Source organism: Calypte anna, chromosome 11 (assembly GCF_003957555.1).
Source record: "Calypte anna isolate BGI_N300 chromosome 11, bCalAnn1_v1.p, whole genome shotgun sequence".
Classification (NCBI taxonomy): Eukaryota; Metazoa; Chordata; class Aves; order Apodiformes; family Trochilidae; genus Calypte; species Calypte anna.
Genome location: NC_044257.1, coordinates 18,198,716 through 18,224,129, shown reverse-complemented (window position 1 = coordinate 18,224,129; position 25,414 = coordinate 18,198,716). Strand labels below are relative to the sequence as shown.

At 48.3% G+C, this 25,414-nt stretch overlaps 1 protein-coding gene across 1 annotated transcript in view; it reads left to right on the top strand.

The window, feature by feature from the left end:
• The first annotated feature begins 117 nt into the window (after positions 1-117).
• Positions 118-25,414, top strand: part of SLC7A5 (solute carrier family 7 member 5) — a 38,081-nt gene continuing 12,784 nt past the window's right edge. Inside the window, exons 1-4 of the mRNA XM_030457658.1 lie at positions 118-1,350; positions 12,219-12,344; positions 24,171-24,276; positions 24,960-25,004. Coding sequence (XP_030313518.1) covers positions 756-1,350; positions 12,219-12,344; positions 24,171-24,276; positions 24,960-25,004 — 872 coding nt within the window. The 5' untranslated portion in view covers positions 118-755. The remainder of the gene's footprint in view (positions 1,351-12,218; positions 12,345-24,170; positions 24,277-24,959; positions 25,005-25,414) is intronic.

Below are 25,414 nucleotides of genomic sequence, written 5' to 3'. Positions count from 1 at the left end.
GGGGGGCTCCAGGCTTTAGCCTCTGAAATTATCTCCAGTATGGACTAGAGAGAATATTTGCTAAACAATTGGCTTCTTAGCTGCCATAGTGAGGTATCCAAATAAATCTCCTTGGATGCACAACCGATGCCTTCACTGAGACAGTGAGACAGAAGTTGCTTTATTATGCTGGCATGCTAGCCAAATTTTTTTTTTAATTTTTTTTCCCCCCAACAAGACTTCTTGGAGACCTTGGCATCCAAAATGACAGGCAGATCCCTGCAGTGCCTCTGCAGAAACGCAGGTGATGCAGTGATGGGGCCTGGGCAGGGGGCAGGGGAGGGGAAGTGGGAGGCAAAGCTTTTGCTGAACTTGGGGTTCACACACAGCCACGCAGGGCCCGGTTCTCCTGTGTAAGATCACACCGGCTGGTCCAGGAGGAGCGGTGACAGACATCCCATCCCGTCCTGCCCCTGACACCCAGGAGACCCCCGGGACCGGGAGCAGACGGCGGGGGAGACCTCGCTTTGTTGCCATGCGGGGGCAGCGGGCGAGCAGCGAGAGATCCGCGGGTGCCCGGGAGCGCTGCAGCACCCCCCTTCCTCTCCCTTCCTCCTCCTCCTCCTCCCGGAAAGGAGGCCGGGCCCTTTTTCCCCGCCTAAGCCCTCACACACCGCCCACCGCCGCCGGAACAAAAGGGGCGGCTGCTGCTGCATGGTGGCTGCCGAGCGCGTTTCCCCCGCTCCGCGCTGCGTTCCGCGCCGCTCCGCGCCAACATGTCGGGCAGCGGCGGAGGCGACAGCAACAGCGCGGTAAAGAAAAGGACGCCGGCCGGCTCGACCTCCTCGCTTGCTCAGGATGAAGAGAAAGAGGCGATGGAGAAGATGCTGGAAGCGGCGGGCGGTGGGGCGCAGGAGAACGGCTGCGCCCGCTCCCCCTCTCCCTGCGCCTCGGCCGAAGGGGTGACCCTGCAGCGCTCCATCACGCTGCTCAACGGCGTGGCCATCATCGTGGGCACCATCATCGGCTCCGGCATCTTTGTCACCCCCACGGGCGTCTTGCGGGAGGCCGGCTCGCCGGGGCTGTCGCTGGTGGTGTGGGCCGTCTGCGGGGCCTTCTCCATCGTGGGTGCCCTCTGCTACGCCGAGCTGGGCACCACCATCACCAAATCCGGCGGGGACTACGCCTACATGCTGGAGGTGTACGGCTCCCTGCCCGCTTTCCTCAAGCTCTGGATAGAGCTGCTCATCATCCGGCCCTCCTCGCAATACATCGTGGCTCTGGTCTTTGCTACCTACCTGCTCAAGCCCATCTTCCCCACCTGCCCGGTGCCCGAGGAGGCTGCCAAGCTGGTGGCCTGTCTCTGTGTCCGTAAGTACCCCCAGGGGCTTCTCCAGGTGCCCTCTCTCCTCCTCCACGTGGCTTCCCCTTTGCTCACCATCGCCTGCCCCAAAAAGTCTGCCCAAAGCACTGGCCATCACTCTGTAGGAGATGCACCAGCTCTTCGGTGCTGAACTGGAAGCATAGCGGTGTTTTTGTTTGTTTTTGTGGTGGTTTTGGGTTTTTTTTCGCTATTTTGAACAGCCTGAGAAGGAAACGTGGCCCCATCCCAAGTGAAATGAGCAAAAAATTCCCGAGCAGCTGGCGGATGAGCTAGCAAAGCCTCTCTGATTTCCAGCGATGCAGCAAGCAGCATCCCATAGATAAAACATTCATTTTGCTCCTGCACGGGGATAGGGTTTCTCACAGGAGTTGGGCAGGGTAAAATCCCCTTGCAAGCCCGAGGTACAGCCGTGCCTGGGATGGGCTTCCATGTGCAGACTGGGGTTAGGATACATGTGCAGCTGGGACATTTATCTGTCAGGAGCAACTGGTGCTGACCGTGGCCTGTGCTACAGTGCCTGGCTCGTTTCAGCACCAGTTGTGAGATGTTTCTCAGCTCTCTGGGCACTGATGTAATGCTCAAAGCGTGGTTTGGGTTGGGTTTGGGCTTTGTTTGTTTTCTTTTCCTAGCGAACATGAAATATCTAAGGAGCTGTCTTGCAGAGAAGTTCGGTCATGCTGTGATGAATTCAGGGCCACTGCTGTCTGCCATGGCACACACATCTCTCCTGCTGCAGTTTTTTATCATCTCTCTGGTATTTTGAGGTCTGCTGTTTTGCCAGTGAAGCCCCGTTTTCCATTCCTCCTGCACTTGCAGAGTCACCTCAGCCAGATTCCTCCTCCTTTTAATAAAGGACCATTTTCTACTTTCTTCCCTCCTTTCCTATTCAGCTTGCATCCCCCCCCACTGGTGATTCCAGTGCCATTGTGAAGGTGTCTGTTGGGAGAGGGGATAATTTTTCATGAGAGCTTTAGAAGGCATTTATTTGCCATCCAAAGTTACAGTCAGGTGATCTTTTTATTTCTTCATTTTGAGGATGTGAAGAGAAAGCTGCTCGTGCTGTCCAAGGGGAGATCATGTTGGATTCCTTCACCTGCTGAGGATGGCAGGAATTCCAGAGTTGTAGCACAGGGTTGTTATGGGACCATTTATATTATCTGTAAATCTCCTAATACACACTCTGGCATTTTTTGGCTAGCTGGTAGATACAATAAGGTCAATACCAGGCAGGACAGCAGATTTTATTTTCTTTGGCCAAGGCTGAGACTTCCTCGTTCCCCAGATAAATTTTAAGGAACATAAGAACAAGAAGACAGGCATGTGGACTTTCCAGGCAATTTTTTAATTAAGTGGAGATTAAGGAAATCTTGTCACCCAGCAAAGAAAGCTGTAGCAGAGTTAGAAAATAGTTCTGCTGGTGGGTTTCTTGCCTTGTGGAAAAAATGGTTTTAGAGCTTTACTGCCAGTCTGCAATATGGTTTCTTCAGTGACACAGAGAAAAGAGACAGGCATGCACATGGCAGTCACTTTTTTCTTTTTTTTTTCCCTAGGAAACTAGCAGAATTAAAGCACTGATTAGATGGACTTTCTTATGCTTAAGTTCTACTCTGCAAGAACGTATTGTAGTAGACAAAGCCTTGGAAAATGTGTTCCTAATAATAAGTAATTTTTCATCTGCAGGATCTTTCCCATTAGAGGTGTCATGAGGTGTCTCTGTTCCCCTTTTACTGATCAGAGAACAAAACCAAGAGTGAAATAGACACTGGCAAGATCTGTTCAGCAGCAGGGTGGATCTCAGCATGAAATTTCTTGATGCCAGGTCTCATTCATGCTTCTGCTCCTCCAGTAAGTCATGTGTCTCCAGCTTTCTCTTGCTGGCAATTAGTAGTTTTCCTGAAGCAGAATTTGTTCCTGAACCTTCATCTTGAAATGCCAAGGAAAGAGCTGTGAGTTCTTCAAATATGCATCATTTCCATGTGTTTCTTCTTGAAGCTTTACTTTCCCTTACACCACTGGCAACTATTTTGTTTATGCTTTAGTTTACTTTTTTGTTTGTCTCCTTTGCTACAAAAGGCCAGTTCATCATGCATTGCCTTCAGCAAGTTAGTTTTCTCTAACTTTGATTTTTTGGAGTTAGCATTTCTACTGTCTGGTGCCAAAACCACATCAGGCACTAGGAACAATAAATGAAGTAAATCTGGTCAAAGGACTTTGCAAGTCACACAAAACTTTTGGGGACTAAAAAGCAGCTTTGTTACAGGGTTGTTCCAAACATACCCCTACCCAGTGAGACTTTTTTTTTTTCCCAAGACCCTTAGAGTAGGAAAAATGTCCTATATGTCCATGTGCATACATTAGCAGGTTATCTTAAAGGGAGAAGAAGGATTTAGAAAGCAAAAGTAGAATTTGGAGCCTGGGGCTACAGTGCAGTAGCCAATACTCAGCCATCCAGAACAGTCCCAGCTGTATTCTTTGCAGAGTTTGTATCTCAACATAAAAAGCAATTGACTGCATGGTTTTTAGTAAGAGGAGAAGTACCAAAAGTAGTTTCTTTTTTTCCACTTTGAGTGTTATTGGTGTTGAACAGTGGAATAAATAGTGTTGAGTTTGGTATTTGCCGCCGTGAAATGCAGATATCGAATTCCTTGGCATTAAGATAACCTCAATAAATCACAGTCTTGAAAGGAAAAAAAAATAGTTGGGAGCAGATATTTTGCAGATACATAATAGTTGGGAGCAGATATGTTTCCCTCAAGGTGCTGAAGAAAACAAGGTGGGTGGTAAGTAGAATTTAACTACAAATTTTATGCTATCAAGGTTGTAATCTCCAGAGCTGGTATGCAAGGCTCTTTCTTTCATAAGACTACACGAAGGCTTCTTATGATTGCCAGATAAAAGGGTGGGAATTCATTACAGGGAAGCAAGATGGATCAAGCTGTTAATCATGAAATGTTCACCACAACAGAGCCAGTGCTCCCTGGCTGTAAGAATTTGCAGGTGGTTTGGGGTAAGGCTTTTCAGGCTGCACATGACTTAAGTAATTCATAAAGTGTGTTATTTAATCCCTCAGATTGGATGTCTCGCCCTTCTAGGACTGATAAATCATAGTAAATGCCAAAGGGTAGCAAACATAAGGTCCATGTAGTAGCCAAGCAGTTTCTGATCAGGAAAAGCTGAAGTTCACACAAGTGAGGATTTGTGTGGATGTGGGAAAACCCAACTCTGTCTTCATAGTGCCAGTGGGTCGGATCCTTTTCTTACAACTGGCTGCCACTTGTCTTACATTTCTTAAATTTGAATGGATAAATCTAAACAAGTAATTAAAAATTCACAGTGCACAGCACAGTGTAGGTTCTAGAGAAAGCTCAACCCTGTGAAGCTTCAAGTTCTGTCTCTGGTTAAAGTAACATTGTAAAGTCCTTCTTTCCACCTGTGAATTTGCAGATTTCCTACACTTGAGAGGTCTGTAATCCTGGCATAGTAAATACCCTGTGGATCAGGGAGATGGGGAACAATGTTGCTTCCAGACGAGAGCTGGTTTTTATTTAGTGTTTCACAAGAGCCCAAACTGTTCTTCCTACACACATTCTTAGACACAGCCACCACACCCCCCCCTCCATGTGCTGCATACCAGGTTATTTTGTAATTTACTTATTTCTTGTCAATGCAATCTGCTCCACAGAAGCTTGTGAAACCCTGCCAGCTGCAGAGGATTTTGCTCTTGATCTTCAGTGTCAAGGCAGTGATTTGATTGTTCGTTTCTGAAACCTTTTATCACTTGTTAGTGATGCTGGTCTGACTCTAATAACCCCAATAATGGTTGGGGTCAAACCATTGCAGCAATATCTGCTCCTTTAAAGATACAGTATTTTCATCTTTAACATTCCTTTAGACTTCTTTTAGCACTTCTGGAATACTATTTGGGGCATTCCTCCTGCAAAACTGGAATTCCAGGGAAGTGATCAGATGTTTCTCGTGTGTCTCTCATGTTCTGAACAGCCAAACCATGGCAGAATTAGCAGCAGTCAGTGCTGAGTTGAGTCATGTCTCAGAGCACATCTTGCATGAGAGCAAAAGTGCCTGACACCCCCCAGAGTGCCTTGGGAGTTAAAGGGGAAGGATGGTATCAAATCCAGGGTTTGGCAAAGGTGCAGGAGCACGTGGCTTGGCTGCAAGCTTGCCAAATTATTGCTGTGCTCTATAAGTGAATGTTCAGTGCCAGCATTTCAACTAGAAATGGCATTTGTTGAAAGCAGGAATGTCTTTATTTAGTATTAGAGTTTTGGGTTTAATCTGACAGTTTGGTTGTTTGAAGAGCTGTTCGAAGTGAAGCTATGGGTATGATTTCAAACTCCTCAGGTATTAGATGATCAGCAAGGCAAGCACAAAAGACACCTTTTGCTTGGCTGTGTAAGATGGGTTTATTCTGCAGCACTGCTACTTGGAATGAATCTGCAAGGAAAAGCAGGGTGTGAAGCTTTGAAGACTTCTGTTTTATTTTTTTTTTTTTTTACTCTCCTCCTCCTCCAGAAAGGTGGATTAAACTACTAAGCTGCATCAGTAAATATGCACTTATTTGATCAGAGTGAAAGGGAGAGGTCTTTGTAGAATCCCTGCTGCATGGCTAATGTGGCAGGACTGAGGTTGCTTTCTTAAATCCACATTTAATTAGAGAAAGTAGCATTAATGAAAATAGCCTCTGACACTGGCAAGACTCTCCTGAAATAGACTGAAGGTCTGGAGGACTCTTGAAACACAGCAAGCAGCTGCTGCATTTCTTGGCACCCCTCTCTTGGCTTTCACAACAAATGTCCCATTAAGTTTTGTTGTATTTGAATGGTTTACACCACCACTGAGATCCTTCAGAGTCTTTCTCTTCTGACATGAACAAATTGGGAAGGCTTTTTCAGAGGAACTTGACATGGTCAGGCTAATTCCAAGCAACATCACTAAGTATTCCAATAGTCTCAGAGTCCCAGATGTGGACAATAGGTGACATGGAAGGGATGAAAAAGCCATTTCTTGCCAGCCAGCACACAGAGCTGAATTCTGACCCTCTGCATGGTCTCTCTGGGATGACTCAGGCTAAAACCTGCCTGGAATTTTTTATTAAGTTCAGAACCCAGGATTCCAGACTCCGTGCTGAAATTCAGCCACCTCTCTGTGGGTGTCGTGGCACCTCAGTCAGTACAGCTGTGGGAAGGGTTTTCTGTATCACTGTAACATCACTGTGGGACAGGTAAAATCCCTTGTTTTGCAGCTGAGCATCTGGGGAGGATGGTTCTATGCCTGAGGTTTAATGTGCACTTAAAATATTACTGAACATCTTTTGCTGCTAGAAGATATTTCATACGAAGTGGGGATGACAGGAAAGATGTTTATCTTGTGCTAGCTGTGCAGTCCTTTTAATTTGCTGGGAATGGAAGAATAATAATACCTTTTTCTCCTCTTCCCAAGCCTGTATTCTGTAACTCCTACCACTAGCTACCACTTAGCTCCCTTCACATTAATACATTCTTCCTTGTTTTTCTTGCACCATGCAGTTTGAGTCTATCCCTGCTACTTTGGTACCTTGGTACCAGAATGATGGGTGCATTTCTAAAGGTTAGAGATCCAGCCTCTCAGGAGCTGCAAACCATGGATCTCTCCACTCAGCTCTTTCTCCAGGCAGTCCTGGTGCTGCCTTTTCCCCCTGCCTGCTGCACTGGTTGGCTCAGCTCTTAAAGGAGTTGGCACACAAGTGCTTGTGAATTTATTTGTGCAGAATTCTGGAGACTTGAGGGTTTGGGTATTCAGGGAGCTGTGCTCCATGATGAAATGCTAGCATCATCTGGCTGTGCACTGACTTCTGCTCCCATCTCTGAGCCCCTTTCAGCACCAGGGACTTGAAGAAACATCTCCAAAGGTTTTCCTTCTGCTGTTTCTCTTTCCCACCTAGCAGGGCACAAGTCTTCACTCAGCATCTGCCAGGTTGAAATTTCCCTGGTTTATGTGGATGTCCTGGTGTGTGGGTCCCATGTTGGGTTGTGCTGTTTGGAACAGACCCCTGAGACTGTTGGGAATACACTGTGGTGTGGAAGCCACCTGAATATAAAGTGGGAATTTTTTTTTTTTTGCCTTAGTGAATAGCTAAAACATTGATGTCCCTATGGATTAAACCACTGCACTCAGTCTAGTAAAATTCCTTGTTTCTTACTGTGTGGAATAACAGTATTTTCCCTGTGTCCAACCTCTTGTGGGCACAGGCAGCAGTTTCCTGCATAGCATAGGGACCATTCTGTGTCAGTACCAGGTGCTGCTGTCATCCCTGAAGGTTTTCTTGGTGGCCAGGGGCTCAGCTTGTGTCATCTCTGTTTGAAACCTGGTTTTACCATCTCTGGTAGGAGAGAAAACTGTTTGTCCGTCATCAGGACTTCATCAGGTGTGAACGGAGCAGCAGCCTTGGCTGTAGGATGGGGAAATGGAAGGGAGCTGAGAACTGTTCTGTAAGTCATTGTGAGGAGAAGCTCAGCATCATCCAGTGGCAGATGGTAAAGGGAAGCATCATCTTACAGGGGATAAGCACTTTGGAGATGTGTGAGTTATAAAGAGGGATCATAGCATGATTCAGCCTCTGCATGCAGAGAGTGGTACAGTCTCTGTTTTCCTGGCAGAGAAGCTGAGGTGGAAGAGTTCCCTTCTTTCCACAAGTCCCTGCTCTAATACACATTCTCATTCTGGTCCTGGAAGACCACAAATAGGAATCCATGGATAATAGAGTCTGTTTCTTTGAAACATGCTACTTGCCTGTTTATACCAAATTATATAGGAAGCACTCCTGGGGAAGACCAGGGAAACCTAGAGAAGGTGAAACAGAGAACAGAAGTGAGATTGTGCAAGGCTCCCAAGGTGTGTAACCTCACAGGCCCCATGAATGCAGCTCTGCCAGTACCTCAAGAATTCCTAGAGCCCTTTCAGAAATGTTTGAACCTGAAAAGCTGCTGAAGATCTTGGGTTGGGCAAACTCATCTCCCCATCAGCAAACTGCATACACATCTGGAACTGGGTCCTCTTTTTATTTGTGAGTGAGGAGTTCTCAGAGCTCTGGATCATTTGTTTGTTTGCTTCTTTTTTTTTTCCAAACAGGGATTCCCTGAGCACTCTCTGTACTCCATCTCCAATCCACAGCCACGTTCCATTATTTGGGAAAGCTGCAGCCTTGCCTTTTTCTATAGGGGAGTTGCCAAGAGTGTTGCATCATAAATGCCAAGCCCTGCTTACCTGTGCTGGGGCTCTGTTCAGAGTGTTTGCTTTGGGCAGAACCACACGCCTGCAGGGCAGCTTTCCTACATCCTGCCTTTCCTTTGTAGACACAAGAGCTCTTGCTACATAGGATGTGTTTGCCATGGTCCTGCTCTGTGTGGGGACTGCCATGATCCCTTCCCATGGCTGGTTTCTGAGGATTGATTCCTGTTTGGAAGTAAATCGTGTTTTGAGGTGAGCTTGTAGCTTGGGACTGAGAGACCAAAGGAATATGCCCATAAAATGTGAAGGGGGGTAGGGGCAAGGGTCTGGGTCCTGTGTTGGGTTTGTCAGTTTATCCTTTGTTCCTGTCAGTAGTGGGGAAATGACCTGAGTCTGCAGGTGAGTGCCAGCAGAGCTGGTTCAGTGACATGCCTGAAGCCAGCTGGGGCTATGAGGACAGAATCAATAACTGAAGCTGTCCCTGCTGTTGTCTTTACAAAGCCAGATTTCTCTGACTTCCCTTGTGGCTTGGGTACCTTGAAATGAAGCTCCCCTTCTCACCAGGAGAGATGAAGGGGTGAACCTGAGCTTCTTTTCTCTTACAGCAGCCAAAACCTCAGCGTCTTTCTTACTTCCTCCAGAAGTAATAAATGAATAAACTTACCCCCCACTTACACCTGCAGTCCCTGCAGCTTTCTAGCTCCTATTATCCCAATTATGTAAAGCCTTTGGAGAGGGGCTGCTGGATCTGTCACGTCAAGTTGTGCTGAAATCCTTATTCCTAGAATGATTCCCCAGAGGTGCCCAGCTGGGTCATGGCTCCTGACAGCAACCAGTGGCTGTAGCCATAGGAAAAGTGCTACAGAAATTAGGGCAGCTCCTTCTGATCTTTCCCTGCATTGTATCTTTGCCTGGGTTTAAGGAAAGCTCTGACTCTGCAGTTTTCCCCCCTGATGCTGATGTGGAGCAGTTCACTCAAGGTGAGTGGAGAGGTGCCAGGAAGGAGTCTCCCATTCCCTGGATCCGAGGGAATAAAACTGCTTTAGGAAACCCTGGCCCTCTGGTCTCCTGAGAAGTTGAGCAACCCCTGGAATTCATCTTGAAATTTTATGGAAAAAGAACTCCTGTCTTTTCATCTCAATGCCTGTAGGATTCTTTCTGGTGGGTGAGATTGGGCTTTTTTTTAAATTTTTTTTTCCCCCTGTATTATATTGAAAGCATTTAAGTGTGGTAACTGTATCACACTCCCTTAGGGAAAACAAATATTATTAACCAGCAGGAAAAAGCAAAGATTGAAAGGCCTTTGAATCACAACTGCTGTGGAAGAAACTCCCAGATCTGTCCCAAGTCTCTGGCTCTAAGTGTTTTCTTCTTTTTACAGAGCCTGTTTGTCTGGCACCAATCTGGTTTTTAATGGCTGAATACAGATATTTCTGGTGCTTCTTGGTTTTGGACCGTGCAGGAAGATATTGCATTTTATGTACACAACCCATGGGCCATCCAGCAGAACCAGAACATAAAAACCAGCCCTGAGAAAGTCAGTATTTAATGTGGAGGCTGAAGCAGCTATTGTGAAAGAAACAGAATGTCTATATGGGGAAGGGAATGTCACTGTCACACCTCTGGGGGCTGTCTTCACTTAGGGAAAAGTGTGCTTTTAGATGTGTTAGCTCATCCTTTAAATATCCCTCTGTAAACAAGGAGAGTTTTATTTTTAGCATAATCACTGCTCAAAGTCAGCCCTGGATCCTCACTTCCCTTCCAGTCCTCCCCATTAGGATTCAGCAGAGGGGTTTTTTTAGCAGGTGAATTGGGATCTCTGGTGATATTTCACTGCCTTTTCCTCTCCCCTCTGTAGCACAGACATACTCTAAGTCACCCTTTATTTTCTCTCCCGCTGTCTGCCTGGACAGTGGCTCAGGCAGCACACCAGCTGGAGGCAGATAAATTGCAATCTTGCAACCCAGCAGTGGTGCTGACCTGCTGGGGGATGCTGCAGAGCCTCCAAGCTGCTTTCATTAGATGCACCGTATCTGCCCTGAGCAGCAGAGGGTGGAGAGGCCATGGGACAGGGGGTGACATCTGGGGGAGGTGGGGTGGCAGGTTTGTTGGCCCAGTTCCTTCCTGTTTGCTGTCCTGTGCCCTGAACAAGAGCCTGCTTGGGGTGTACCTGCCCACTGAAAATACCTGGGGGTCATTTCAGCCTCACTCAGCCACCCTGACAGTGCCAAAGGGGCTTTAAAGGCATGCTACCAAAAAAAAAAACCAATTAAAAAATTGCTTCTTTACTTCTGTAGGATGGGTTGGGTCACGGGGCTTTTCTATGCAAACTCTTTCTTCCCTCCAGACTTCCAATGCTCTTGGATTGGGATGACCCTAGATCCTAGGGGCTGGGAGGGAAGCAAGGATCCAGGTGATGCTGCAAGCAGGATCCAGGTGCAGGCTGCTCACTGCCTCTGCTCGTCCCTGCCTGGGGATCCCTTACTGAGCAGTGTGTGGGCACTGAAATCCTCTCAGCATGTTGCTGTTGTGCTGTGGCCCTGGCAACCTCTCAGTCCCCATGTGTCCCCTCTGTGCTGTCCCCATCTGTGCCCTGTGCTGAATCACAGGAGGTTTCTGGTGCTCTGGGAATGCAAAGGCTGATTGGTGCTGTCAGACCCAGAACCCTGGGTCCTTAAAGGCTGCTCTGAAGCCAGCCTGGGGGTGTGCCTGAGCCTGGCTGGGCCTTTTTGTTCCAGGAAAGCTATTCCCAGCTCTGGTATGGGCTCTGGGAGCACTTCCCTCAACTCTTCCCCCAGTGCAGTTGCTTTCTTACTGGCAGAGCCAGGTGGCAGGGAGCCACCAAGACCCTTTCAAACACCCAAAAACTCCTCCTTCCTCCCATGGTTTTAGTTCTCAGCTTTCCATTTCTAGCAGGCAGGGTGTGAGGCTGCAGGCTCCCAGCTGATGGGCTCCAGAGAGCCAAGGCAAGCACTGCCTGTCCTGGGCAACCATCTGGTGGTGTTGGAGGGGGGCTAGTGAGTACCTGGGGTGCTGGTCCCTGCATCCCTCATCAGCACCTGTGTGCTCAGGGTGCTGGTCTGTAGCTGAGCATCTCCCTGTGCTCTGCCCTGCAGGTGTTGGTGGGCTCATCCCTTGCTGCATGGCTCAGGACTGAGGCAGGAACAGGACTTTTCTTTCTATTCATGCAGTGGGCTGAGTCCTCGAGAGCTTTTTGGGTGCTATTGGGGTAGAAATAACTCACCATCAGTTCTGGAAGGTTGTCCTGATATTTCTAAGGTGTTTTTTCAGACAGCTGCAGCATTGCACTGGATGGACTCGGCAGGGACTGCAGCCCAGCACTTTGGTGCTAGGGGTTGGTTGCAGGAACCACTTTTATTTATGTGCCCTCAGAGCTGTGCTTCCCAGTGCAGCCCCAAGGAGTTCAAACCCTTGAGCAGAAACAAGGGAAAAAGAAAGCCAGGAGGGAGATGTGCATGGCCACCCAGCCTCCCTTTTGACAAATTGCTGTTCTTGGAGGAGAGTTCTCTTGCGTTTTAGCCAACAGCAAATGCCACTTTCTCATCGTGGGGTTTGCATGTGAAGTGATTCACCACAAACTGATGGATCCCTTCTTGTCTGCTTCCCTCAGTGCTCCTCACAGCTGTGAACTGCTACAGTGTGAAAGCTGCTACCCGTGTCCAGGATGCCTTTGCTGCTGCAAAGCTGCTGGCGCTGGCTCTGATCATCATTCTGGGCTTCGTGCAGCTTGCAAAGGGTGAGTATGGCTCCTTTTTCTTCTGAAGGTGGTGTGCAGTGTAAAGCAGAATCTGGGAATTAGGGATAAAGCCCAAGAGGCCCAATGCCAGCATTTCAGAGCTGGCAGAAGTGCTTTGCAAACATCTTCTGGCTGCTTGGGTGATATTCCAGCTCGTGCTCTGCAAAGGGCTGAGTGCTTTTAGTGCTTTTGTGTGTTTTATTTGTGAGATTTTATTTATTTTTTTTTTAAATTTACTATTTGTGAGATATTTTATTTACCCTGCTGCAGCTAGGCTTGATTCCATGCCCTTGGAACCCAATGTATACCACCCAAGATCTTTTCCACTGAGTGCAGTCCCTCTCTGGCCTCACCCCGAGACTGCAGAGCTGCCAAGCCTGCAAGGAATCAAAACCTGGGTGCTGTAGCTCTCAGAAGTGCTTTTTTTCTGTAACTGCTGGCTGGTCACAGCCATTTGTTAGTAGAGAAGTATCCACATGTCCAAACCAGCCCAAATAAATTTCACTCTTTGACAAACTGCCCCTTTACATTCCTCCTGGTTCAGGAATGGGAGAGCTTGGTTGGGTCCCTGGGTCACCCGGGGACACCTGGCTCAGACAAGAGCAGAAACCAGAGGATGAATGGTGATGTTAGGGCTCTCAGCTGACACATGCATGTCTGACAAGTAGCATGTAAAAACAAGATAAGGAGAGGGTGATGGAGCTGTTTTCCTGGTATTTTTGCTTGCTTTATGCATGCTTAAAATCCTGTATAGCTTAGGGAGACATCTTTACTCCCAAACCCATCTGATGAGCTGACCCACACAGATGAGCTCTGCTGTGTGGGGTTTTTTTTGTGTGAATTTTATGAAAATACTTCCTCAGAGAACAGTACAAGCCCTACTTGTTCAGTGTGGATAAAAGTCTGTAAATGGTCCCTCCTGTCTCTCCTGGGATGTGTGTGTCTCTTTGTGCACATGGGTTTTAATTCCTGGCTCAGCCATGGGAGCCAGTGCTGCCTTTGCAAAATTTCTTGCTTTATCAGAGGTTTTATATTCTTCCAGCTCTAATGCTCAACAAGAACAATGTTTGAGGCTTATCACAAAGTACACCTCCTTCCTCTTCATATCTCCCCAGCCTGCTTTGCTGAACTTTTTTTTCCTCTTTTAGAAGGAAAAGGATAAAGAACCATAAATCTCTTTTAGCTCTTTAACAGAGGTCTTCACAATCGGTTTGGGCTTGCAGGTAATAAACTTAGTTTGCTTTTTCACAATCCCTCTCCCTCCCTCTTTACTGTTCTTTTGTCCTTCTGTTGAGAGTGGATCACTGCCCTGGGTATAAATACATGATATTTCCATTGACTTTTACCTATAACCAATAAAAGATCTCTCAGACAAAGCCTCCATCCCGTGACTTCCATGCACCTTGCAGCACAGCTTGTTTCAGGTGACATTTAGTTTCCTGCTAAAGCCCCTGGCCACTTCAGGCAGAGTTAAATGGTGAGGTCTGCAGGCAGAGACCTTTTCTTCCTCTCTGTGCACACAACATTTGATGTAGAACAACCTGGATCAGAGTGGGACCTTTGGGCTCTCCAGGAGATGCTCCTCACAAAGCCCATGCTTGAGCAGCACCTTGCTGCCTGTCTGAGCTCCCATTTTGCAGCAGGCTGTCTGGGATTCTGCCTTTGCTCTAACATGGATTTTATTAATCTCCTTATGGAAGTTGCAAGCTCTCTGGTAAGTCCCTAAGAATGTGCAAGCTCCTTTCATGTGCCCTTCTTTGGCTTTCACATACATGTTGCAACTTTCTCAGCTTTTCTCTAAATCATGCCAGGTGACTCGATGGCTCCATGTAGCTGGGATACATCAAGAAACTGGTTTGGGGTTTTTTCTGGTTTTTTTTTCAAGGAAAGCATGCTGGCATCAATTAAAGCATACTGGGAATGGGAAGATGCTGCCCTGTTCTCTGTCTTCACCAGGACAAGAAATTAAGGGTGCAAACTGTGAGGCAAGGGAAATCTAAATTGGCCATTAAAAAAGAAAAAAAAAACAACCAAACAAAACCCACTTTGAACTGCAATGCAGAGCTCAAGTAGATTTCCCAGGAAAGCTGTCTCACTGGACATTTCCCAGAACCGGGTTAAAACAAGTCTTTTAGGAATGGTTTAAGTGCATTGAGCTTGGAGCAGAGGGACAAACCTGGTCCACCTGGATGCTCTCCTGTCTGTGCCCTCTGTGTTTGCTGTACAGAGCTGCTGGATCTCCTCCAGGAGAATACTTCAGACCATTCTTCTAAAGTGCTGATGCTTTGAAGTGGGTGACCCTTTTCTGAAAGGCTCTTAAACCTCTGGGTAGGTGGGTGAGCCCAGGTCCCACCCAGACCCCCAGTTCCAAGCCTTTGCTGCTCCTCTGGGTGTTTTCTTTCCTTTTATACCAATCCCAGTGCTCTTTGGACAAAGGGGACTTTTACCACTGGCAGCTCCATAAATTCGATCCCAAGGCAGTGAAATATTAGGGTGAAATAGATGCCAAGCAGATTTGTCTGAGGCTGCAGTTTCAGGGGGGGGTGTGAAGGGGTTTTGTGTTCCCAGGACACTCTGGGTGGTGCCTGGGCAGAGCTGATGGATTTGCTTTAATGGGGACTGTCCCAGTTTACAGCATCCAGAAAGAGAAAAGAGGCAACACCACAGCTTCTTGCTCAAACTTCTGGGATTTCAGAGAAACAGGACTTTGTATTGACCTCCCCCCCTTCAGCTGTTAGCTTTTTCTTTTTATCCTTTCCTTGGGTATTTTCATAATTTTTGGAGGAGCAGGGACATGTCAGGACAAAGAAATGTGTGGCAATATTACCAGAAGCATTTTCTTCTGATCTTTCTCTGGGCAGCTGGTTTACATCACTGCTTTCAAGCAGCTTCAGAAGGAGGTGGGGGGCAGAAGTTGGTTTGCTCCTTAACTGCTTGAAGGTTTAAGTCACCCACTTGGGATGCAGTTATTTGACTAATCCTGGTTTTAAAAACCTTTGTGGGGCTAGAGTTGTGTTTCTTTAAAAGTTCAGTGTCCTGGACTTAATATATTAGTGTGCAAAACCTTAAATATGGACCCCCAGCTTACAGCCCACCAGGCTGCAGCACTGAAATAATTAACTTAGAGCAGAGATAGGATCAGTTTTTGGGGCTTTTTTTCACTCCAGTGTTACAAAAAGTAGGATTATTTTTGGTCCTATTGTTTTACCAGGCACAAACTGGTAAAATAAAAATGCTAATACCCTCGTGCTTTTTACATGCAAGGAAATCCAGGAAGGGTTTTTGATTTAAAAAATTGTAAAGAACTGTATCACAGACGTGTTTCAGAGATGTTCTTTCATGTTGCTGATGTCCCAGGGTTTCTTAAATGTTTATCTGCCCTCAGGCAGCTGCAGCAGCTCCAAAGGAAAAAAAAAAAAAAAAAAAAAGAAAAGAAAGAGAAAAGAATTGGGCACTTGGGACTTAGCCAAATATAATTTAGCAATCGTTTTATTCAATTATTTTTTTTCTAACTTATTGCCCCTTTTCCCTTTTAATGCCTAATTTCTGATCATAAATTTCTCATTTTGAGTGCCTGGTTGATAGCAACACCTTTATTCATTATTCTCCCTCCTTTCCTTGGGTGAATTCAGGACAAAGCTGGCAGGTTGAACTCCAGACATTTGCCACGGAGCCCTTAGCCTAGGCACTGTGTTTTGGGCTTATTCTTGTGTGGTTTGGGTTTGGTTTTTTTTCTCCCTTGAAATAGGTGTGTACAGTATCAACCATCAGGCATTTGCTCTTTCTAGAGATGTGTTCAGAGAGGTCACTGAGGCTGCCAAATCCTCAGCTCCCCATGGGGAAGGTTTCTGAAAAGTGCCCAGGTTGCAAATTCAAACTTTCCACCATTCCAGTCTGCTCAGGGGCTCTGGGAAGCCTCCTAAAAGTGTTATCTCAGTACTCCAGGTGTCAGGCAACATCTGGGGGCTGTGGGTTTGTGTGCTCCAAGTTCTCCAATCCCTTTGTCACCCATTTCATCTTTCTCTGTGAAGGGTTATTTTGCTACTTCTCTATTCAAACTTATTTCTTTTTTCTTTTTTTTCTCCTGGAAACCCCTGCAATTAGGGAAGAGATGAGGCCAGGGAAGGTTTACTCACTCTTCCTTTCCTCCCAGATTTTCTTCTCTGCTGTCAGTAGCAATGTCAGTTAAGTATTCCAAAAAAAAAAAGCCCCTTGAGCAAGCTCTGGAGTGAGAGCAGCAGAGGTGAGGATGCAGGTGGAAGCCTGGGGAGGGCAGGGATGCTCTGGAGGGGTCCTGCTGACATGGCAGGAAAACTTCATCAACATCTCAGAGCACAGTGGCACAGAGACACAAAGTGAAAACAAGTGTGATCCTTGTCTCAATTATTTTGGGTTTGTACCCACTCTGAACCAGCTGGCCAGAAGGGAATGAGCTAAAGCAACCTGTCACACATTTTCCTTTGACCTGGTCTGGTGACCTCTGGTGTTCATTCCCTCACCTGAGAGTGAACTGCATCAGGAGATTGATGTTGATGCAGTTTGTTTGGGGGGGTTTTTTTGTGGGTTTTTTTTTATTATTATTTTACTTTATTTTTTTCTTTCCTGCCCCATGGATTGTGTCTTGCTTTTTTGGTAGCTGAGGGTGGGTGCAGTGCTGGCTCTGCCTTGTCACACACCACACTGTAGCCCCTGAGGAACCAAAACTCCCCCCAGGTGAGGCTGCAGGACACAGGAACCTGCTGCTGGTGGAGCTGTGGGTGTCTTGAGTTTGGAGCCCAAAGCCAAACCAGATGGGTGCTCACCTGTCCAGGCCATGACTAACTCATGCTGTAGCTCCTCCTTGGCAGACAGGAGACAAAGCTTATGGATAATAAACCTCCTTCAGGCTTTTGACTGTTATCCCTGCAAGTTGGGGCTGAGTCTGGTGGACAAGAGTTTGCAAGAAGAGCGTGCCCTGCAGCTGCCCGTGCTGCTGCTTGTTACACTGGCATCCAGAAATGCCACTGCAAGATCGTTTTCCATCAGGAAGCTTTGAAGGGAAGCTCTTCTTGCTTCTCTTACTCATGGGGTGCATGGGGAGAGGAGAAGACAAGAAGCTGAACGTGAGCCAGAAGTGTGACCAGGTAGCCAAGAAGGCCAATGGCATCCTGGGCTGGCTCAGGAACAGCGTGGCCAGCAGGTCCAGGGAAGGGATTCTGCCCCTGTGCTCAGCCCTGGGGAGGCCACAGCTTGAGTCCTGTGTCCAGTTCTGGGCCCCTCAGCTCAGGAAGGAGCTTGAGGTGCTGGAGCAGGTCCAGAGAAGAGCAAGGAGGCTGTGAAGGGATCCAGCACAGATCCTGTGAGGAAGGGCTGAGGGAGCTGGGGGTGTTGAGGCTGGAGAAGAGGAGGCTCAGGGGAGACCTCATCACTCTCTGCAACTCCCTGAAAGGAGGTTGGAGCCAGGGGGGGGTCAGGCTCTTTTCCCAGGCAACTCTCAGCAAGACAAGAGGGCAGGGTCTCAAGTTGTGCCAGGGGAGGTTTAGGTTGGAGATGAGAAAGAATTTCTTTCTGGAGAGGGTGATCAGGCATTGGAATGGGCTGCCCAGGGAAGTAGTGGATTCTCCGTGTCTGGAGCTCTTTCCAAAGAGCCTGGATGTGGCACTGAGTGCCATGGGCTGGGAACCACGGGGGGAGTGGATCAAGGGTTGGACTTGATGATCTCTGAGGTCCCTTCCAACCCAGCCCATTCTATGATTCTATGATTCTAAGACCATCCCAAAGGGAGAGCACCAGCAAGGAAGCTGGGAAAGCTGCCAGCATCCTCCTCTCAATCACATCAACCACACGCTGGAGATTAATCAGGCATCTGAATGCTGGAGGGCTGAGGCAGAGCAATTATGGTTTATGGGTCTCTAATCTTTCATTTTTCTCCAGCCAGAGGTGGGATGGAAGCACAAAGCCCCACGTGTGCATGGCACATGGCTGTGCTGCACAGCTCCCCTGCCCTGCTTGGGAGCAAGAGCAGCCATTTGGTGCTGCTCAGACAGTTTTTGTCTTGCCCACTTTGCCTGGAAATATTTTGGCAATTACAGACTCAAGGGTAGAGTTCAGCCTGCTGTGGGCTTTTTTTTCTTTTTTTTTTCCAAGTGCAAAGTTGCCCATCAAATGTGCTTTACTTACGTACTTATTTTTAACGACAGCAATTAAAAAAGAAGTAAAAACATAAATATAGAAGCAGGCAGTTGCTGACCTGTGGTTCTTGCTGTGATCCCTGTGAGTCTGAGTGGCTCTGAATGCCCAAGCTGGAAACTTGGCCTTTTAATGCTGCTGTCAGCTCCTGCTTGTGTGGCTGCAGCCCTGTCTGGGGGTTCCTGGCTGCATGAAGTCAGAGCTGGGGATTGCAGATGGTTTGGGTGTCCTGAGTGATCTGCCAGGTGCTGTCTCTGGGAAAAGGATGCTGAGAGGAGACCTCCTGGCTCTCTGCAACCCCCTGAGAGGAGGTTGGAGCCAGGGGGTGTCGGGCTCTGCTCCCAAGGAACAAGAGATGGAACAAGAGAAGCTTTTGGCACAACTCAAGTTGTGCCAGGGGAGGTTTAGGTTGGATTCTGGGGACAATTTCTCCCTAGAAAGAGTTGTCAGGGTCTGGTTTCCAAGCCCTGGAGATGTGGTGCTGAGGGCCATGGGTTGGTGGTGACCTTGGCAGTGCTGGGTTGGACTGGGTGATCTTGGATGTCTTTTCCAAGTCTGTGATTCTTTGGATCAAGGTCAGTGCCCTGCACTAAAGCCTGAGGGGCACATCCTGGGCTGCCCCAGGGTATCCTGCTCACCACTGCTGGGTTGGTTTGCAGGCAGAGGCTCTGTTGGCTTCTTGTTTTCTCCAGAGCAGCTCTCCCAGCCATGCAGACAAATTTAACATTTTGCTCCTTGGGAGCTCTCTCTGGGTCTCCTCTCTCTGGGTCTCCAAGCTCTGTGGTGGCAGTAGCAGCAATTGGTCCCCTCCCAGCTGTATCCCTGCTGTCAGTAGCTCTGCTCCTCTGCTTTTGCTAGTGTTTTATAGCAACCCAGTCCCCCAGATTTCAGCTACTGGGCCAGTTCCTGGCCCTGCTGGTGGTGCTGGAGTTGGAGGTGCCAGGCAGGAGGATCTGCCCTCTCCAGGTGTTCCCAGCTCTCCTGCATGTCAGACTGGTTGGCTCTGGTAGCCCCTCCAGAGCCTGCTCAGGGGGCTCATCATGGTTTGCCATTTCCAGTCTCAGCTTTCTGTGGCTGGGGATGAACCCCTTGTGCAAGCAGAAAAGGAACAAGCTTCTGGGAAGTGGTTGGGAAGCTCCCCTGGGGTGGTTTGTTGAGGGTTTGCAGGTTGTTGTCAATCTGCCCGGATAGGGACAGAGTTGGGGGCACTGGGGACACAGCTTTTCATGCTCTGCTAAGGATCAAAGGCACCCTGCTCAGCCAGGGTCCCTGCTCTCTGCTTGCTGGCACAGCATTTTGGGTGCTGGGTGTTGCTCCAGGGCTTGCACCACTGCTCCTGGGGCTGCTCTTCATTCTTTATGGTGGCAGAGATGAAGGCAATGAAGACTGGGAAGTGTTTGCTTGGGAGGAGGAGGGTAAAAGGAATTTTGGTGGTATCAGCAGGATGCAGAGGACGGAGGAAAGGTAACAAAACACTCACTGGCCCAAGAAGTGTCCTCGGGGACCATTGCAATAGGAGTTGTGAAGCTTGAGCAATGTGTGGGGTGGACTAAATCCAGGAGCCCAGATCCTTGGCTTCACCCTGGGGGAGAAATAGTATTGACAAAGCTTCCCAGCACTGGGAGGAGAGAGGAACTTTTTCCAAGAAACAGAAGGAAGTTCTTGAAATGAGGAGAAGTGACACAGCTTCTCACTTGCTAGTGACAACCAGGGACAGAACCCAGGAGCTCCAGCTCCTCGCTGGGTGCCCTCTCTGCCCATCCAAAGTTTCTGGGGGTGTCTTTCAGACCCACCTGCTGCAGGACCCAAATTTAAGAGCTACTGCCCAGGCTGAGCCATGCAAAGCTGTCTGCAGAGAGGCAGCCAGCAGAGCTGACATGGTCACCCTGTGTTTCCATGAGCTGCCCAAGAGATGCTCTCCTAACCCTGCTTACCACGGGTCTCTTGGTGTCTCGGTTTTCTGACTTAGTTGAACTCTTTCTTGGGAAATGGCTCAGCACCTGAATGGATCTTCTCCTCCTTCATACACACAACACATTTCTCCCTAGCTGGGTTTCCCTTCCATGAGCAAAATGGGCTGAGGGCTAGCCCTTTCTCTTGCTGAGCTCTCTAGGTGACTGTGTTCCCTCTCCTTGACTCTTTAGGCAAGCTCAAAATATTTAATTATCATTAAAGGCTTTCTGCAAGAGAAGATTGCTGTGCTGCCCAACCAGAATGGACATGACTGGGGAGCAAATGAAAATCTTTAAATAAAGGGTCTGAACATGCAGCAGGGGGACCTGCAATGGGTCCCTCCTGCAGGAAGGCCCCAGGTGACCCATCACTTGCTGGTGCAATTACCAGAGCTTTGGCTGCTGGCAAGATCAGCAAATGGGGTTTATGTCAGAGCTTGTTACCTTAATTTGGGTAATTGTAGAGCAGAGTGCAGTGGAACAGGCAGTTCAAACCAGGCTGCAGATCACAGGGTGCTTGGGCATTGCCTAGAGAGCAGCCGCTGCTCCTCCTTGGGCTGGGGGAGCTGGGAAGAGCAGCCCCTGCCCAGGATGTTCTGCTTTTATGGACCATTGGAGAAGCCTCACCTGCACATTTGTAACCCTTGATTTGATCTTTCCAAAGGCTGGAGGCTTGAACTGCAATTTCAGGCTTGAAAGATGCAGAGTGAACTGAGGTTCACACCTCCATTCCTGCTAGCAGGTCCTCATGGGCATTTGTAGAAAGGGTTGGAGGTAAGAGTGACCATGCTGGACTATCCATCTGCTGTTCCCAGTCCCCAGCTGAGGCCAGCAGCATCAGTGGGAAGGGTAAGAACAAGAGGAGGTGGTGGTGCTTCTTGGCTGCTTGCTCCAGTGCATCTCTGGCTCCTCTGCATCACAGGAGGTATCTCTGTGTGATGGGTTTCTCTTCCAAGGGTTTGTGGGTATGGTCAGAGCTCACTCACTGTATTTTAAAACATCTGGGGTGCTTTTCCAGGAGCATTGCTGCTGGAACTTGGCTTCTTGAGCTTCTTGGAGCAGAGAGATGTGAAGTTCAGCACCCCAGGATGAGTTAATTTCTTTGCTCCCATGTCCCAGAGCCCAAGTGTCTGGAAAGCCACCAGGCCACCAAATTGGGCTTGGAGCCTTCCTTGCCCAGAAGCTGAAGATGCTGGTGGTTCCCAAGCACATCCTGAGTGGTTTTGGGATGGGGACCACTGATGCTCTCCTCCCTCCTGGCCAGCTGGGTGAGGGTGGTAGCTTGGTGGCTCTTCCATGTGGCACCAGCACATGGTTTCTGTATGAGGTTTGGGAAGGCACAGAGTGAAACCTGCAGGTGGTAAAAAGAAAAAAAAAAAAAAAAAATTTGACCTGAGAGCTTTTTGCCTGTGAGGAACAGAAAGAGGCTGATGTTCACCTCTTGTGGACAAGAAGTGGAGGTGATGCTGCTTGTGCTGCATCAGAGCATCCTCCTGACATGCTAAAAGTGGTGATGCCTTGGCCTGGGTGGGAGCTGAGCTACTGGCAAAGCAGGAGCAGACCTCTGAGATGTCCCAAGAGGTGTTTAAAATGCCTGGAGAGCTCTCTTGGTCTCCTGGTCCATCCCTGTGCTGTTCCAGGAGCTAATTACAGCCACTGTTAACAAAAAGTGTGTCTTCTTGCCAGGTCTTTTGTTATGGGATACAACTAGACTGGTAATTATTCAGGAGGGGCAGAAAATAAACTCAGGAAAGCTGAGCCCAAGGGATGGAGCAGAATGTGATACCCTGCACACCCCTCTTTCTGCTCAGCCTTTTTATTTGCAGCCAGGCTGGGCCATTAATGTTAAATTAAGGCTTTGGGGACTGGAGCTGCAAGGCAGGAGTGAAGGTTAAACTTGTGGCTTTGTATTGATCTGTCTGCATTTCCTGCCTTACACCCAGATGCACATCTGCTAACTTCACATTTTTGAGATGATTTTTGCATTTTGCTCAGGAGATTTATGGATTCCAGGAGCATTAAATCCAACCACCATATCCCAAGAGATTTAGAAGAGGCCTGACTGGTGCAAGGAGGTGCAGGGAGAGAGGGCCAAGGCATCACCAGGGGAGAACTTCCATCTGCCCTGGGTTCTGATCAAAACTTCTGTTTCCCAGCCCTGATTCCCCAGTGCATGAGCTGCTGCTGTGGTCTGAAGAAGGCCAAGGGTTTTCTGAGCAGCTTTGTGAGCAGAGAACATTCCTGGGAAATATCTTTTTGCCCTGGTTTGGACTCGGCAGGAGGGAAAAAGGAGGTGAAATTCCCAGGATGGAAAGGCTGGAGACAGAGCTGGAGGGTTGGGTAGAGAGAATGAATGAGAAGATGCAGCTCTGTGTCACTGGCACAGATTTGTCCCTCACAAAGCCCCAGGAATTAAAGATGCACCAGCAGATGGATAATGCTCTCAGGAAAAGCCCTCCTTTCCCACCACTAGAAAGTTGAGTGCCAGGCATTAACAGGTCTTTGCATCCCAATTTATTACCCTCTGCAGAAAAACAAAACCCAAACTTGTTTCCCACTGCATAAGTGGCTTTTGGTGGCACAGGGGAGTGAAAGTTTCCAGCCTCAGGTGGGAAGAGAGGAAAAGGTTTTTTCTCCAGAGGAAAACCACCTGGGATGTGAGCATCCCCCCTCTCTCCTTTCCCCCCTGAGGCACCTCCTGGGTACCTTGTGCTAGGAGAGGAAGGGTTAAGCTCCAGGCCCTGCTGACTGCCATGTGATGAAGTTGCTGGGGTGATTAGGAAAGATCTGGGCCTTAAGAGGAATCACATGGGCTTCTTCCCCAGGGCTCCCTGGATGCAAACCTGCCCTGCCCAAATCCTGCCCTGCTCCCTGCTTCCTGCCTCTCCAGGGGGAGTGGGGGCTCTGGGGAAAGGGGAGCATGGCTTCACCATCCCAGACCTATACCCAGGCTCCACATCAAAAGGCAGGGAACAAAACAACTGCAGAGCATTTTAAAACAAAATAAATAAACCTCTGGCTGCTCCGGCAGAGTGCTCAGTGAAGGTACAATTGGGTCTGTCTATTTATGGCTTTTAATTTCAAAAGCAAATACATAACAGGAACTTTGGGTATCCAAGTCCTAAAGCAGCCAACCCCTGATATCCAAGCCCCAAAGAACCTGACTTCCCACAATCAAAGGGATTGCCATAACCCTCTACTTTATCAGGTGGCTGGTGGGACGAGAGGAAATCCTGGGTTTCTGCTCAATGGGGTGGAAGTGGAGGAAATCCTGGGGTTTTATCGAATGAAAGCAGCTTTTAATTGAGAGCACAATGTGACAATACCTGTTTGCACAGTATCTGTCAGCAGGAAGGTCCCCAGAATGTTTTCTTTGCAGGGAGAAGGTGTCTGGGGGACAGCACGTTGCAGGGTGAGGAAGTTTTGAGGAGCAGTTGCTGGAGACCAGGACATTTGGGGCTGCTTGTCTGGTGCTTTACCCCAGAGGAATTGAGCAGCACTGCTAAACTGGAAGCATCAACCCAAGAGAAAGAAGTGGAGATGCTCTCTGTGATAACCTGAAGTTCAGCAGTATGAGAACTGTGTATCCTAAGGGTTGCTTTGGCCTCCAGGTTTCTGTGGGGTTGGTTGGTTTTTTTGGCCAATGAGGCCCTTGGGGTTCCTGGGCTGCCTGGCATTGATCCTGTCTTGGGTTTGTTTTCTGCAGGTGATGTGACAAACCTGGCTCCTGAGCACTCCTTTGAAGGCACAAAAGTTGGTGTGGGGAACATCGTGCTAGCTCTGTACAGTGGCCTCTTTGCTTATGGAGGATGGTAAGGTCCAGCTCTTCCCAGTCCTAAACTCTGGAGTTCATCCCTTTGTCCCCAGATTGTGTTGGCAGGAAGAGTGTGGTCAACTTCCTTGGAACCAGGGCAATGGGGCTGATGCTTTGGGGCAGCCTGGTGATGCCAAATGTCATATTTCAGGCCCTGTGTCCAGCCAGGATGTGGAAGCACAAAGAAGTGGTGGGGATGGTGAAGATGTAGAAGAGGCAGCAGATGCTGGGCTGCTTGGTATTAAGAACAAGCAGCAGGGTGGGTTTAGCAGAGGGAGAGGCGTACAGCTTGTTTCAAGCACCAAACTGAAGCTCCTAGAGAGCTTCTTTATCAGTCCCCTTGCAAGCACATGGAGCCAATGCAATTTGCTGTGAAAACAGCCCACTTGCAGCCATCCAGACCCCCTGGAAGGTGCCCTGTTGCTTGTGGGTCAAGCTCTTTGCCTTCCATCCCTCCTCCTGTTGCAAGGATGCTGGCAGCATGGTGGGTTTGGTCCACCAGCCCCATCCAGGGCTTGTTTTGTGCTGTAGGTCCTGAAGAAGCCATCAGCCATCCCAAGTTTTCCTGCAGGTTTCAGTCTGTCTGCCCCTCCCGAAATCCCCTTGCAGATGAGTAGAAAGAAGGGCTCTCTTTATTCCAGGGACTAACCAGAAATAACCCCTGTTCTTTTTAAATTACAGGAATTACTTGAACTTTGTTACTGAAGAGATGATAAATCCCTATAGGTAGGTGTGTGTCCTGGGGTGACTTTTCCCTGGGAGGAAGCCTTGTTCTTGGGAAGCCCTTTCCTTGTGTGTGTAACAGGGGTTACCAATCAGCCTAGAAGCCAAGGTCTTTTTCTAGGGAAGTAGAAAATGAGGTAAATTAATGGCACTGTTCCTCCCTGGGACAGGGGCAAGCAAATAATAATCTGTTTATGAGAGAGGATGTTGCTTATACTGCTTTCCTGTCCTGCTAACATTATCAGTGTTGTTGGACAGTCCTGCTTCCTTGGCATGGCACCCCTCTGAATTATAGGCAGGGAAGAAGCACTTCTGGCTTTATTACTGTCCTGTATAAACTCCCACAAGAATATTTGTGCAAGGATATGTTTGCCACGTGCTTTCCCTCTTCCCTTGAGCAGCAGCTGCTCTCT